The sequence below is a fragment of the Rhamphochromis longiceps genome, linkage group LG17, assembly GCF_057381845.1.
Source record: "Rhamphochromis longiceps isolate RC_006_pf linkage group LG17, R_longiceps_female_GT1.1, whole genome shotgun sequence".
In the NCBI taxonomy this organism is placed as follows: domain Eukaryota; kingdom Metazoa; phylum Chordata; class Actinopteri; order Cichliformes; family Cichlidae; genus Rhamphochromis; species Rhamphochromis longiceps.
In genome coordinates, this window is record NC_140573.1 from 21,862,778 (window position 1) to 21,876,660 (window position 13,883).

A 13,883-nucleotide genomic window follows, 5' to 3' on the forward strand; every position below is an offset into this window, starting at 1 on the left:
TTTATTTGTTGTTATTAGTGGATATTAGGGCTCTACGGTTGCTGTATTTGATAACATTTATATAAAATTTGAACAGTAAAGGCCCAAGAACAGAGACGTGGCAGTTCATTTTTAGCTAGTGAATATTTGGCAGTTTCATTATTTTCTGTCACTTTTAGAATGTTGTTGTTAATATACTTAAACAAAACCCATTATGGATGCCAAACAATCAGATGAAAGGAAAAAAAGTTTTTTGTAGACTTCAATTGGTTAAAAATGTTTGTAAACATTTCTGACCTTTTACATATAAAAAAAAATACAAAGATTGTTCTAAATGAAACAATTGATGGATATATTCCCACTGAAATGTTTTCACAATTTTATCTTATTTTATCTAAAAACCTGACCTGTATATGGATCCTAATTGGACTGATGATGACATGCTGACAACATTGACAACAACAACAATAGAAAACTGAAAGTGTTTAATGTGACTTTATTGAAATAAAAGCAGAAACCACAGAGAAACAGAGGTTCTGTTTTACAGGAAACAGGAAGCAGCTGAGAGCGAGGCTGAAACGTCACAAGAAAAAAGAAGAGGGGTCTTGAACCAAAGCTGTGACGAAGCCTAGGAGAAACCGGAAGTAAATGCAGTCTACCTTCAAAATAAACATATAAGCCGAGGACAAGAGTGGAGAAAGTAATTTGGTTTGATATTAAATAAACGTGTTTTGAATGGCTTCTAGTGAGTAAAATACAAAAATACAAAGTCTCATCAAATCATACTAATCTTCAGGTTCATGGTTACAGTTAGTTAATGTAAACATAACATTTTTGTTTGTGTTTAGTTGTTAATCTAGCTGTTCATAACAGAATTTAAATTATCTTCTTGTGCTAGTGCATTTATAGACATTAATTTGTTTTTATTTCTTAGCTTATTAGCAATAAAGACTTCTTGACTTCTTAGCTGGTTTCTTCACTAGTTCTATATTTTTAACTATTTATTACTAGTTAGTTACCGGGTATTAGTTATTTGTGTTTTGTATTTTTTTTTTTTTTTTTTTGCTTATGAAGGTGTCTTTACTTTGAAATTCTGAAGAAGAACATCAGTTCTGTGTTGTATTATATTTATTTCATTCTGGCTGCTTATTGTCATTTTGTTTTGTTTTTTTCAATTATTTTCACACCAGTAAATTTATACAACTTTTTCTCAGCATTTTGTACTCAATGCTCAGAGGAAAGCTTTATATTGAAAATACTGACATGAAATGCCTGTTTTTTGTTTCATGCTGAAAATAATTGCCATGCTATTTATGCTTGAATCATATTTTTAGTTCATTTAATTCAAGGCTCACTTTTTAAAAAACAAAAATTGTAGCTTTCAGCCATAGCTCACTATCATGGCCCAATTCAAGTATACAGAGCTACCTGCGGTAGCAACACCTTGTAAATAAGCTGTCACTATTTGTCATTAGAGGTTTGATTCAAATAGAATTCCAAAATTATATTTCTTTATTTATTAAGGTATATAAATTTCCACTTATTTAATGCTATTTTTTCCAAATCGTTTTTATAAATAAAATATATCTTATGTTATCTTGTCTAAAATAAAATATAACAACAGAGATATCTTAATAATGTATAATGAAATCCAAATTATTAGAAATTAAAGTAAGAATAATATGTTATTTATATTTATTTTATGACTTTATGATATAATAATATGTAAAAAAAACCTCAAGATGAAGCAGAATTATATGTTTAAAACTACAATTTATTTCATATTTGAACCAGTTTTTTAACGTCTTTTATTTTGAAAAGTCGAACAGGAGGCTCTTGCGTTCGCCGCGTCGAGCTTAACGTCAGCGCGTCGGGAGCAGGAGGGAGCGGCTCTGGTCGAGCGACGTTCACTGCGAACAGGAGAGAGAGTGAGCGGCGGAGAGCGCAGCGGAGCGGACGGGTGGATGACTGTGAGTACTGCTTCTTTTCTCCCGTTTCGCGCTTTTACCTCTTTTTCCCCTCCTTTTTCCTCCCTCTTTCATGTAGATATGAGCTAGCCTGGGTCGAACCGGGAAATGTCCCGGCTAGCAGGGACGGGCGACAGGCCGGTCGGGAGCCGCGCTGGGCTGGGTTTGCGGAAGCAAGCGACCGGCGGACAGACAGACGGATGGACGTAAAGGCAGACAGACGGACGGCGGCTGTCCTGATGAGAATACAGTTTATATCAGACACGGGCTGACTGCTTCACGGCGTCACGGCGGCTGTCTGTCCGTCTGTGAGTCTGTTTCCGGTCTGTAGAGCCCGAAGTCCGCTTCTGCTCGCGTTTTGTCTCCGCTCTTCTGAGGCAGCGGGGCCTGCTTGCAGAGCTTCCCGGGTAGGGAGCATTGTGAGGCGGCCACAGAGCTGCGGAAGCCCCGTTGCTCTCCCGGAGGCAAAAAAAAGAAAAAACGAGTGGAAGTGATTGATGAGAGGATGCAGAGTTTGGGAGCTTGAGGGAACCTGCAATCAAAGCCAGTTTGGTTGCACAGACACTGCTTGGTTTTATTCCTCTCCTGTTGTACTGCCTGTCAGCAACACACACACACACTGAGTATTGACAGGCCCCACCTAGTTCTGCTTGACTCAGGGATCTGTGCGTATTGTGAGTCCATATTTCTGCTCTGACAACTTCACTTTAGTAGATTAACATTATTCGGTGATTGCTGGAAAAAGCAGAAGTGCCCACCGAGTGAGCAAAATACTGAAATATAAGAATAAAATGCAGGTTTCAGGTTGGGTTGAACTGTGTGTATCTGTGCAGTGATGCTCTGGTAACTAAAGATTAATGTATTTATAGCCTATAAATTAAGGCCAGCAGTCTATGTTGATAGCAGCAGATCCTCTTTTTGTTCACATGTAAACAAAACAAGCAGGAAGCACTGACGTGAAGTATGAAGTTTCAGGTTAAAGTCTTCCTTTCAGTCAGCGTTTATGTGGTACAATCACAATACAACATAAAAGCCTCAGTGACGCCTCATTTTACAGTTATATAATAATTTGCTGTGTAGTTTGATTGTTGTTGTTCATGCATTAAGTCTGAACTGGAGTTAAACTTAAACAGACCCACAGTGAGGGTTCATTTATAAGGAAATACACTCATAGTGTGCAGAAAGGGCAGTATTTCTTTTTTGAATTGTTACAAATTTGGACTATAAGGAGATATGGAAGCTTTCTTCTTCTGTGTATTGTTGGGACATGACTGTGTGTTGCTTTCTCCACAGACTGTGTATAAAAGATGGTGAAGGCACCATCGTTTGTGTTTTGTGGTCGTTTTGGAGATATTATTGGAGTCCAGTTCACAGACTCCAATTAGCTGAAGCCACCTGCCTCTCCATCTTTCTATAGCAAAAACAGTGTCTGTTCGATATTAGGGAAACTGCAGCTTTTTTGGTACTTCAGGTTAATTTTCCACGTCCCGAGGTTCCTGTTTGGCACTTCCTCTGGGTTTGATGCCTGTGGGTGTGCCAAACCAGGTTTAGGCAGCCTGAGCTGTAAAGACAAATATTTCATGAGCAGCAGTGTTGGTAAGAGCAAATCAGCTGATATTCTTTAAGAAGTTTAAGAGAAGAGTGTGTCTATTTTAATTTGCTCACTTTGCTCTGACCCAAAAGTGGATAAGTGGAAGTATATGGATGGGTTATGAGAGCTTTTTAAATTAAAGTACTTTCTAAACCTTAGTTCTGATTTATTGGAAGACGTGATGATCTTTTTCTTCCTGCTGTTGCTGTGTGTCTGTGCGTGTTTCTGTAACGTCTCATTATATTTCGTCATAGCACAGCATCGTGAAGCATGAGGGGGAAAGTCCCGATGCAGGTGCTCTCCCGCAGAGGCAGGTTTGTGACAGGCGGACTTGTAAATGTCCAGAGATAGGGCTTCAGGTGTGATCGAAGGGTTTTAGATGTTTTGGCTCATCCAGCTTTCCCCTTGATGGCCTCACCTCTGCTGCTCCAGTGAGTTACTTCTTGCGAAGCGTTGAACCCGTCTGGACTTGCTGCAGAGCGTTGTAGTGAGGCAAGCCTGTTCAGACCCTCAGGCAATGAAATCCATTACTGCTGATGCCTTCACTGACAATAGGGTAGATAAAACCTGAGATTTGAACTCCTCCCAGTCTCCACCTGATCACTTGTGTGCATTTAGCGCATTTATACAGCTGTCGTGACTGGAGATGGAGACATTTAACATTTTTAGGGTTTTTTAGGGCGTTTTCTGTGACCCATACACCACACTAGTTTTTATTTAAAATATGAACAAAAGCCCTGAACAATAAAATCCACTGGGAGTCGTTCTCTTCTTGTTTCTTGTCCCCAAAATAGAATAGATAAACTCTGAAAATAGGATTTGGGCAAAAGTTTCAAGCAAGAGTACTCACTGAGTGTGATTAGTCACAACAGGAGTCTTGCAGTGACTTAAATATATAACTACATGAAGACATTAATAGTCCTATTATTTGAGATAACGGATTTACCTAAAAATTGTAAACACTTGTTGCCTCCAAAATATTAAGCAACTTTAACTTAAGCTGAATGTTTGATGGTAACTTGTTTATCATAAGTGTTTATTCTCAGATTGGTTACCAAAATAAAAGCTTTAAATTTAAGAAGCATTTTGTCTTGAGTTAGTCTTGTCTTAGGTCAGTTAAGAGTATTTGTGACACAGTATTTACGTTTTTGTTGTACACTTCACAGTTACAGAAACCAAACTTTCATGCATGCGATTCTTCTTTTATATCCCTGCAGCCTCTAAAATTAAAGTAACAACTTCTGGAGACCTGATCTAACATGGTTTCCAGGTTGCAAGACTTTTATCCTTCTTTTAAGTCACCTTTGTTCTGATTGGCTGCCCCTCGTAAAGAGAATGTATGAACCACAGACAGGATATGAGATGGGTGTAGCCAGTGTTACATCACCAGCTGATCAGTGAAGTCTCGTAATGAAACCTCAAACTCGGTAATGAAAAAACAGAAGCCTGTTTGTGGCGAGGAGCCGCCCCCTGGTGGTCAATACATTTCTGGTTTTAACAGCAGGCAGGTTGAGCTCTGGAGCCTGAGATGATCAGATTAGGGATATCTGCACTCTATGACATCACAGAGATCCGATAATAGTGGAAACTGTCTGAATCACAGTGTTTAGAGTGCAAGCTTTTGGCTCATGGGGCTTATTTTTACATATGCTGACCTTATTAGAAACTTGGCCATGCTTAATATGAACATCCACCATCGGAGCAGGAGATATGTGGCAGGGTATAAGGGTCGACTTTAAATATTAGATTACACCTGGTGTTACTCACTTATAGAGTCTTTTCTGGCTGTCAGTTAGTAGCTGTATTTGTGTTGTTTACAGGCTGTGATGGTAAAATTTGAAATGGTTTTAGGGTCTGTAAACACATCGTGTCAGCGGGGGTCCTCATGAACAATCTTAAACGTGTGTGTATTTGGGTGTGTGTGTGTTTGTGCATCGTGTTGCTTCTTGTTGCCGTGACAGTGAAGGTTTGCACACACATGGCGAGGAATGATTGGTATGCATCCACACACTGAGACATGAACGCATAGCAACAGTAACCAGGAAGGATTCAATAGCAGTGACATCACCACCAGCTGTGAGATCATGTGACTCCGCAGTTTTCAGTAACTTACCACATGCATGCTGGGTAATCATTATCTCCCAGTGAGGGGCAGGAAGTTTTCATTTGTGTGTTTGTAATTGATGGTGTTACATCTCCAGGTGCATCATAGGAGGAGGTGGGGCTTACTGTAATCCTGCTGTGTGATTGGTAGCTGTGACTGGATGTCCAATAGCGACCTGTTAACGGTCTCCTCCTCTGTGTTTGTGTCTCTCACCCAGCAGACAGACAGTCAGGATGCGTGAATACAAACTGGTTGTTTTAGGATCAGGAGGCGTCGGCAAGTCAGCTCTGGTAAGTAAAAAAAAAAAAAAATCCACGTTAATCAGCTGTTTGCATTAAAGTGAGAGTCTGATGTTATTCTATTTAATGTCAGTGAGTGCCAAAAATAAAATGTAATCAACACTGAAATTATCCTGCTGATGAGCTCAGAGCCACATGGCAACACCTTGCACTTTATTTTAACTCAAATATTCAATGTCGATTAATCCGCTGCTGAAAATAGTCCCCACCAAAAACTAATAAAGAAATAGAAAAACTGAAAATAAATACTTGTAATATGTATATAAACCCCCCACTGAAATAGTGACAAATATTTATATAAAATATATGAAAGAAAAGAAGAAAAATAGAAGAAAAATAAATAAATTATTATTTTTTAAATATTTAAAATAAATAAAAATTGATAAAGAATGAATAGGAAGATAGAAAATATATTTATGAATACTGAATAAGATAAAGATTAAAGATAAAAAATACAATATAAATAGACAAATAAATAATATAACTAATTATATAAAGATATAATAAAACTTATATAAAGATAATTATATTCAAAATGTGTGTATGAAAGACTAGAAAAACAATTTTCAGTCATTATGTTTTACAAAACTTTATAAGAAGAGTCAAAAATTAATAAGAGGTGATGTAACGTTGCGGGAAATTGCGTTTCCTGTTCTTGCACTAGTGTTTGTATTATTCATATACTGATTTTTGTGCATTCACGTTTGTACATTGAGGTAAAACTGTGTTTGCAGCTTTGGGACTTGCATGGCTGGAGTGCTCCAGTGCAGATTCCTGTGTAAATGGCTGCACAGTGATGTCACTGTGCTTCGTTTTTGCGCTGGCCATCACTGACACACTAACACGGCGGTGTCAGTCACACTACAATGAAGTGCTTTACTCCCCATGATATAATGGAGACGTGTCACAGTGTCACATTAATTCCGCTCTAATGACTCCCAATGGGGAGCTGAACAGAGCTCCATTAACACTGCTGTCCTACTTCTCTTTGTCCCGCTACTCATGTCCGTCCGTCTGTCCATCTCCAGACTGTCCAGTTTGTTCAGGGAATCTTTGTGGAGAAATACGACCCCACGATAGAGGACTCCTACAGGAAGGTAGGACCTCTTCATCCTCACACATTTTTAGAAGCATCTATAGTTTAATTAGTTTTAGTTATAATCCACAGTTATGATTCATTTCTTTTGTTTCTGCAGCAAGTCGAGGTCGATGGACAGCAGTGTATGCTGGAGATCCTGGACACAGCAGGAACAGTAAGACCTGGCTCTGTCTACATACTTTTGACCATGAGATGTGCCTGACTGAGTCCTGACCACCTGTCTGTCTGTCTTTAGGAGCAGTTCACAGCAATGAGAGACCTGTACATGAAGAATGGCCAGGGCTTTGCTCTGGTTTACTCCATCACGGCTCAGTCCACCTTCAACGACCTTCAAGACCTCCGAGAGCAGATCCTCAGAGTGAAGGACACGGAAGATGTAAGAAACCACAGAACCCTATACTTTGCCTAAACTCACCCTAACATGCAGTTTTAAGTCATGGTTTCAGTTAAGTTAAGCACTGAAGCTCCTCTTAACGTTTTCTGGAGCCTTCTTTGTCAGATGAAGGAGTCTGTAGCATAGTTAAGGAGCTCCTGAGTAATTTGTCCGGTTGTAGTTAGTCAGTTGCTGATGTTTGTATTTAAAACTCTTGTTTCTTGGCTCAGAGGAAGTTGCCTAGAAAACCAGTGGAGAAAGGGAGAAGTTTCTGGTGGCAGCCAAAAATAGTTTACAATGATATAAAAATGTAATTTGAGATAAAGCAGTTAAATCTGAGTTTAAGAGGAAGTGGACTCTATCACCTCCACATAATCCTGCTGTCAGGCTTATGCTAAGCTAGCTAACTGACTGCTGATGGGTGTATGTGTAATTTATTCTCATGAAACAGAGGTCACTTGTTTTAACATGCCACCATCAGCCAGCCTGTGTGGAGGCCTTTAGCATTGCTCCCCCTGCCAGACATGAGTTACATTACATAGGTTCCAAAAAGTTTTATTTTTAATCAGCATCTAGTGGAGAAAGAAGAAAATAAAAAAACTGCAAATTTGCAATTTAAATGTAAAAGAATAAAAAAGCAAATTTGTAATTAAAAAAAATAGAAAATGCTTCTAAACAAGCTTTTAAACAAATAAAATAAAACAAGCAAATTAATTTATAATATCTACATTTAAAATGAGAATAAAACAAAAAAAATGAATTAAAAAAGAAAGTATTAATAAAAAGAAAACATTGTTTTGTACAACATTTTTTAAAAACCCAATATTTTTAATATGTTTCAAGTTAGAAATGTATTTATATTAACATGAATTTAAGATTCTGCATTGATTTAGTCAATAAAATCACTGAATAAAATTTCAAACATGATGATTTTATTATGAAACAGATGATTTACAAAATGGATAAATATAAATAAAAAAATTAAGGAAACATACATTCTGACTTCACGTCAAACGTTACAGATTTTTAAAACCAGATGAAACACTGATGTCCTCTTTTCTGGTTTTCACATGATTTTTCTCCCGTTAAAATAATCCAGTGATCATCTTTGAATGTGCTGCAAACAGCTGTCTGAATGTGAGTGTTTGGTGCGCCACTTTAGGTTCCCATGATCCTGGTTGGAAATAAATGCGATCTGGAGGTGGAGCGTGTGGTGGCCAAAGAGTCAGGCATCGGTCTCGCTCGCCAGTGGAACTCCTGCGCCTTCCTTGAGACCTCGGCCAAGAGCAAGATTAACGTCAACGAGGTGACAAAACACACCCACAGCAAAGTTTACACAGTTACTCAGAGCTGTATTTAAACCTAAATATCTTTGGGCTTCTGAGTTTTGAGCACCATTGATTCGGCAAAATGATGTACACATCATCTGGAGTTTGTAAAAAACTGAAATAAAGCTTACAGCGTGCAACACGAGAGAATCACTGTGATGTGTGCGGTCCTGGCTCAAAAACGCTGGAAGCTGTAATAATACAAACATCAGACTATTCCTCCAGAGTTTTTGTCATAGACAAAGAAAAAATGGATTTCATTGTTAGTTTCAGACATTTTGAAGCCTTAGCATTTGTGTTTCAGCTGCTGCTCTGTTGGTTTTGGGGATATGAGCATTTTAGGACTATTATAGTCTAAATATGCATTTAGACTCTTTCAAACCATCCTCTCTGTCCAAAATGTGTACATTTGAAAGAGGAGTAAAAGAGGCCATTTATGTCCACTGTGAGCGACCATCTTTGAACAGAGGCAGTGGTTTACAACACCAACTGTCTGGCATCTATAATCCAGTTTTGAGATCCCTCCCAGACGCCTTAACGCCCACTCACATCCTGGGCCATCTGACCTCAGGAAATCACATGATAGGGTGGGGCTAGGTTTCACAATGAGCTCACCCAAAACCTTGGCTGATTGTGACCTACACCCATTTTCACACCTTGGCTCGTGTGATTAGGTAGAGGATCATTAGGGGGTCCATTGTCCCTCTTGGTGGGTTACTCCCACAGAGCTTAAATCTGGGAGTCTCCACCATTTGACCTTCTCGGATGAGAAGCTTCTCAGAGGTGAAACGTCTTCAAGCCACTTAAAGATGTCCACACACTTTTCTTTCCAAGCTCCTTAGATTACGATGACCTGGATGACTGAGAACCTTCACAGACACATTTTTAAGTAGTTTTTGGCATTTTATTAGTAGTTTGGGGAATGTTTGGCAGTTTTTGGCAGTGTAGGTTTCATTTCTTCGTGTTCGTTTGCAGATCTTCTACGACCTTGTCCGACAGATCAACAGGAAGAGTCCCGTTCCAGGGAAAACCCGCAAAAAGCCCACTTGTCAGCTTCTCTAATGGCAGGTAGCTTCTATTGTCCCATGCGCACACACACACACACACACACACACACACACACACACACACACACACACACACACACACACACACATTGAGTTTATCACACACGTTGTTGTTCACACACACTCTGGTTCTCTGTGTCCAGATTCCTGCTCACCTGATAACCAACCAACCAATCACAGGACATCTTCCAGCTGGCCACGCCCCTTTAACACAACCATGTCATCATCAGCATCAGCCACTCTGTTACCATGACGATCTCTTCTCCCATCCTTCATCACACTATGTAAAGGAGACTGTTGCCTTGGAAACATTAAAACAGAACATCAAAGGACTGCTACGGTGGTGGCGATGATGATGATGATTCTGCTGTTGCGGGAATGCAGGGGCTTGATTTAAACTACGGTTCCCATCATGCTCTCTGCTAGTCTGTCTTTGCAGTGGGGAGTGGCTTCTTGCTTTTTTTTCTTTTCTTTTTAAAAAAATTTAAACTTTTTTTTTCCGTTTCTTTCGCCTTATTGTTTTCCGGCAGCCCTGAGCCAATCACACGCAGTGTGACCGTCAGCTGTGTCGGCATTGCCGCGGTGATGACGATGACGCCGACACGGCTGACTGTGTGTGTGTGTGGCTTTGGTGAAACCTGTGGATTCATACAGCGGTTATTATTACAGTGATTATTATTATGATTCTTTGTGAAAACAATTAAGTCATTTTATGTTTTTGATTTTTGGGGCGGGAGGGGTGGGGGTGGGGGTGGGGGTGAGGCAGGGTTGGGGGTTGTAGCAGCAGGTCAAGAGGTTAGCTTACTGTGCTGATAGCAGTGCCGTAATTAAAATTAGCCTAAAGTTAACAAACTGGGCGGAATCAGGAAGAATATAGATATAACGGGAAGATGTTAGGTGGCTTGTTGCCATAGCAGCATGGCGAGCTGACTCCTGATCTGCTGCTCAGGGCGGACATGTTGCCTTTTTGACAGCAGACTCACACTGGTCCAGTACCTTAACTCTGTGTGTGTGTTTGTGTGTGTGTTTGTGAGTGTATGTGAGCTACGTAACAACAGTGAAGCAGGCCACTTTCTGTAATGATCGTTTTTTGACCTGCGCGGTTGAAACACTGAATTATTGGTCCTTTAGTCACTTTAACTGATAAGATATTAAAGGGGGCCTGTCATGCTCTTTTTCAGCTCTATATTATTTCCACTAGAGCAGTTTTACCTGATTTAAAAGTAAATTAATGCCCTTACTGTCCTTTCCCGGCCCTTTTTGGAGCTTCTGGGCTAATCTGCTTAAAATGAGCCATTTTAACCCGTCGCTTTAAGGACATCCCCATCCCTGAAAGCCCGCCTTCTTCTTATCGGTCCACTGATGGGAGCCTGCAGAGGGGCAGCACCAAAAACAAACTGAAGCCTGAGCTTTGTGTGTACAGGTACAACTTTCACACGTTTTCATCCCATTATTTAAAACTATGGCCATGTTTAAAATAAATATCTGGCATTAAAGTTTAGAAAGGAGTACCAGGAACATATTAGGGAAAAAATGTGTTTGTATTGTCAGAATAAAGTTGCAGAATGATGTAGGTATTTCAACAATAAAGTCAAGAGTTTGAGAATAAAACTGAAATAAGATTTTAATTTTAAAAAAGTCAAGATTTTGGAAATAAGGTCAAAATTATGAGGAACAAAGTAAAGCTTATGAGAGTCAAGATTTCAAGAATAAACAAAAAACTAACACAGCATAATCGGTCCCCTTTAAGCTTCTGATGGATGGATTCCCAAATACAATCAGGATAAGGCGGAGTTTCTTGTATTCTTGGTACGTCGTGCTAACACTTTAGCATGCACCGTGCTGAGTAATACTTAAATGTTAAATTGTTAGCATCGATAGATGGAGGTGTTTTCTTATCAGTTGAAGAACAAACTTAAAGTCTCAGTGTTTCAGTTTAATAGTAGCATGGCTGCAGTCCAGCCGGAGGGGGTTAAACCCACAGAAAAAATCCTTTGAATATGTGTTTGTGGGCGTGGTCAGCTCACGGGAAACGCTTGCTGGACCCGTGACCTCTGTGAGTGCTGCTGTGCACAGTGTTGTACTATCAGCAGGGTACTGCTGTCAGTATTCTGGGTCTCCTCCAGTGTCTTCAGTCATGTAGCATGTTGATGTTTCTGCCAGTACCGGGTCTGACCTCCAGGAGGTGCTGCTGCAACAGTTTGCATGACACGAGCAGAAGCTTCCGGGCCAGAGAGCCGTTTGTGGCTGCGGCAGGCCGATCGCCAACTGTTTCTTGCAAGCACGTTATGATGATTCCAGCTTTATTCTTGTAATATCAACAGAGGAGGGGCTCATTACTGCCTCTGTTGGTCGTAAAGCAGAAAACACCTACTGCTGTTATTTCTGAAAGCTGCAGGTATAATAGGTGTTTCTGTGTACGCCACAAGGGGCAGCGCACAGCACCTTTTATAGCCAAAAACAAACACGGATTATAAAAAATACACCCCATCGTACTCTTGATAATGTTTATAAGCCACTTTCATGACAGTTTAAAACAATATGAGGCCATTTTTAAGTATATTTTATCACTTCTCCTACACAGTATCCATAACTGGTGTATTAGCAGTTAATGACTGATGATTAATGATGATTAGCAAGCATATTTAGTTACATATAATGGTGTGATTATGTTTATTTTAACTGTTTATTCACATATACATTGTGCATTGCAGTGTATTCTCAGTGTTGGAAAATATTTCTTCATGTATCAATAGAAACGCTTCATATTATGTATTCATTTATGTGATTATAGCTGATTATGGTTATGAGTAATTCATTAAGAGGGGAAATGAGGTGATAAATGCTTGAAATGTCCTTTAATCTGTTTAGAACTGCTTCAAAGTGAGTTTGTTAAGGGTTCTGGCTTTAAAGCGGGAGTTTCATCCTCAGAAACAACTTTTAGTCATTTCGCTGGCCAGCCGTGGCTGCACTCTGACCTTTCGGGCCTTCGCCAAGAGGCTGTGGTGCCATTTGTCATTTCCTGTGACTTCTGAAGGCGTCAGTGTGGTTTAAGAAGAAGAAGAAACAAGTCTGATGTTTTGGAAAAAAGTTCTTTAGATCTCTTAATCGTGTGCGAATCAACAGAAGCAGCTGTGTGAAAACACGAGAAAGGGAGCTAGGCCTTATTTTCACACATCTGCAACGATGCTGCAGACTGAAAAGTAGCTGCAATTGTTGCTTTGAAGACGCGAAGCCAGGACTGAGTGTTTGGACAGAAACAGACGTGTGTTAAAGTCTTTACACACTTCATTTAAAGCGCACTGAGGTCTTGACAGCTACAGTAAATAGGTGCAGATGGTAACACTTCACTTTAAGTGCCCGTATTTGGCATTTAAGAGCAGCATGTAAACATTTAATAGAAGTGGTATTGCTGTACGGCAGCTGTAAGCAGATATGAACATGTAAATGTGACTAAAAGAAAAATCTGACTACATTTCATGTGTTTAAGCATTAAAGTTCACTCTTACAGCTGCATTACAGTGTGTCACAGACCATGTGAGGCACATTTACATACTTCACTCTGCTTTCCAGTCCTCAATCTGATGTGAGGTCAAAGTGACCATGGCAGCCACAGCCGAATGCAAACTGGAATGAGCAGTTCACAATACGAAGAAATTATTTTTATTTTTTTTTTCTCAGTACTGATATAATTCTGCTTCTTTTTCTCTGTATGGCATGATGACCAGTGAAATGTAAAAGAAACCAGTTCAACCAGTGATGTATCAGCTTTGAAAAAAATAAAGGAAAAAAAAAACCACCCAGTAAGCTGCTGGGAGATTAAACACTGGTGCTGAAATGGTCTGAACTGGTTTCTTCCCAGTACGGAAACCCACAGTGGCAGCGGGAGGCAGGGGGAGGGGAGGGGAGGGGGCAGTGAAGCCAAATGTAAAGTTAAAAACTAAAAAGCCTTAAATGAATAAAAGTGGTGCAATTTTGTAACAGCAACCTGTGATGTGGAGTCATTCTGAATTTCAGCCACTCGTAGAAATCAAACGGCGCAAATCACTCGAGCTCTAGTTACCATCTTCAAAGAT

General features: G+C 39.7%; 1 protein-coding gene across 3 annotated transcripts; it reads left to right on the forward strand.

Moving 5' to 3' along the window:
• The first annotated feature begins 1,843 nt into the window (after nucleotides 1–1,843).
• LOC146649670 (ras-related protein Rap-1b) lies at nucleotides 1,844–13,483 on the forward strand. 3 transcript variants are annotated; one of them, XM_085385763.1, is made up of 8 exons: nucleotides 1,844–1,949; nucleotides 5,862–5,931; nucleotides 6,969–7,037; nucleotides 7,137–7,193; nucleotides 7,275–7,415; nucleotides 8,575–8,718; nucleotides 9,716–9,804; nucleotides 9,951–13,483. In XM_085385763.1, exons 2-7 carry the CDS (start codon nucleotides 5,875–5,877, stop codon nucleotides 9,800–9,802), a joined length of 555 nt encoding a protein of 184 aa, XP_085241889.1. In that variant the 5' UTR covers nucleotides 1,844–1,949; nucleotides 5,862–5,874; the 3' UTR covers nucleotides 9,803–9,804; nucleotides 9,951–13,483. The 3 variants fall into 3 exon arrangements, with proteins under 3 accessions (XP_085241889.1, XP_085241887.1, XP_085241888.1); XM_085385761.1 differs by having other exon boundaries at nucleotides 1,847–1,949; nucleotides 9,716–9,808; XM_085385762.1 differs by having other exon boundaries at nucleotides 1,867–1,949; nucleotides 5,859–5,931; nucleotides 9,716–9,808.
• The last annotated feature ends 400 nt before the right edge of the window (nucleotides 13,484–13,883 follow it).

Bases quoted from the DNA above. Each gene is read 5' to 3' on its own strand.
- LOC146649670 (XM_085385763.1), top strand. From the start codon at position 5,875: ATGCGTGAATACAAACTGGTTGTTTTAGGATCAGGAGGCGTCGGCAAG. The intron at 7,038-7,136 runs GTAGGACCTCTT...TTGTTTCTGCAG, and splicing joins TAGAGGACTCCTACAGGAAG to CAAGTCGAGGTCGATGGACA. The intron at 8,719-9,715 runs GTGACAAAACAC...GTTCGTTTGCAG, and splicing joins GCAAGATTAACGTCAACGAG to ATCTTCTACGACCTTGTCCG.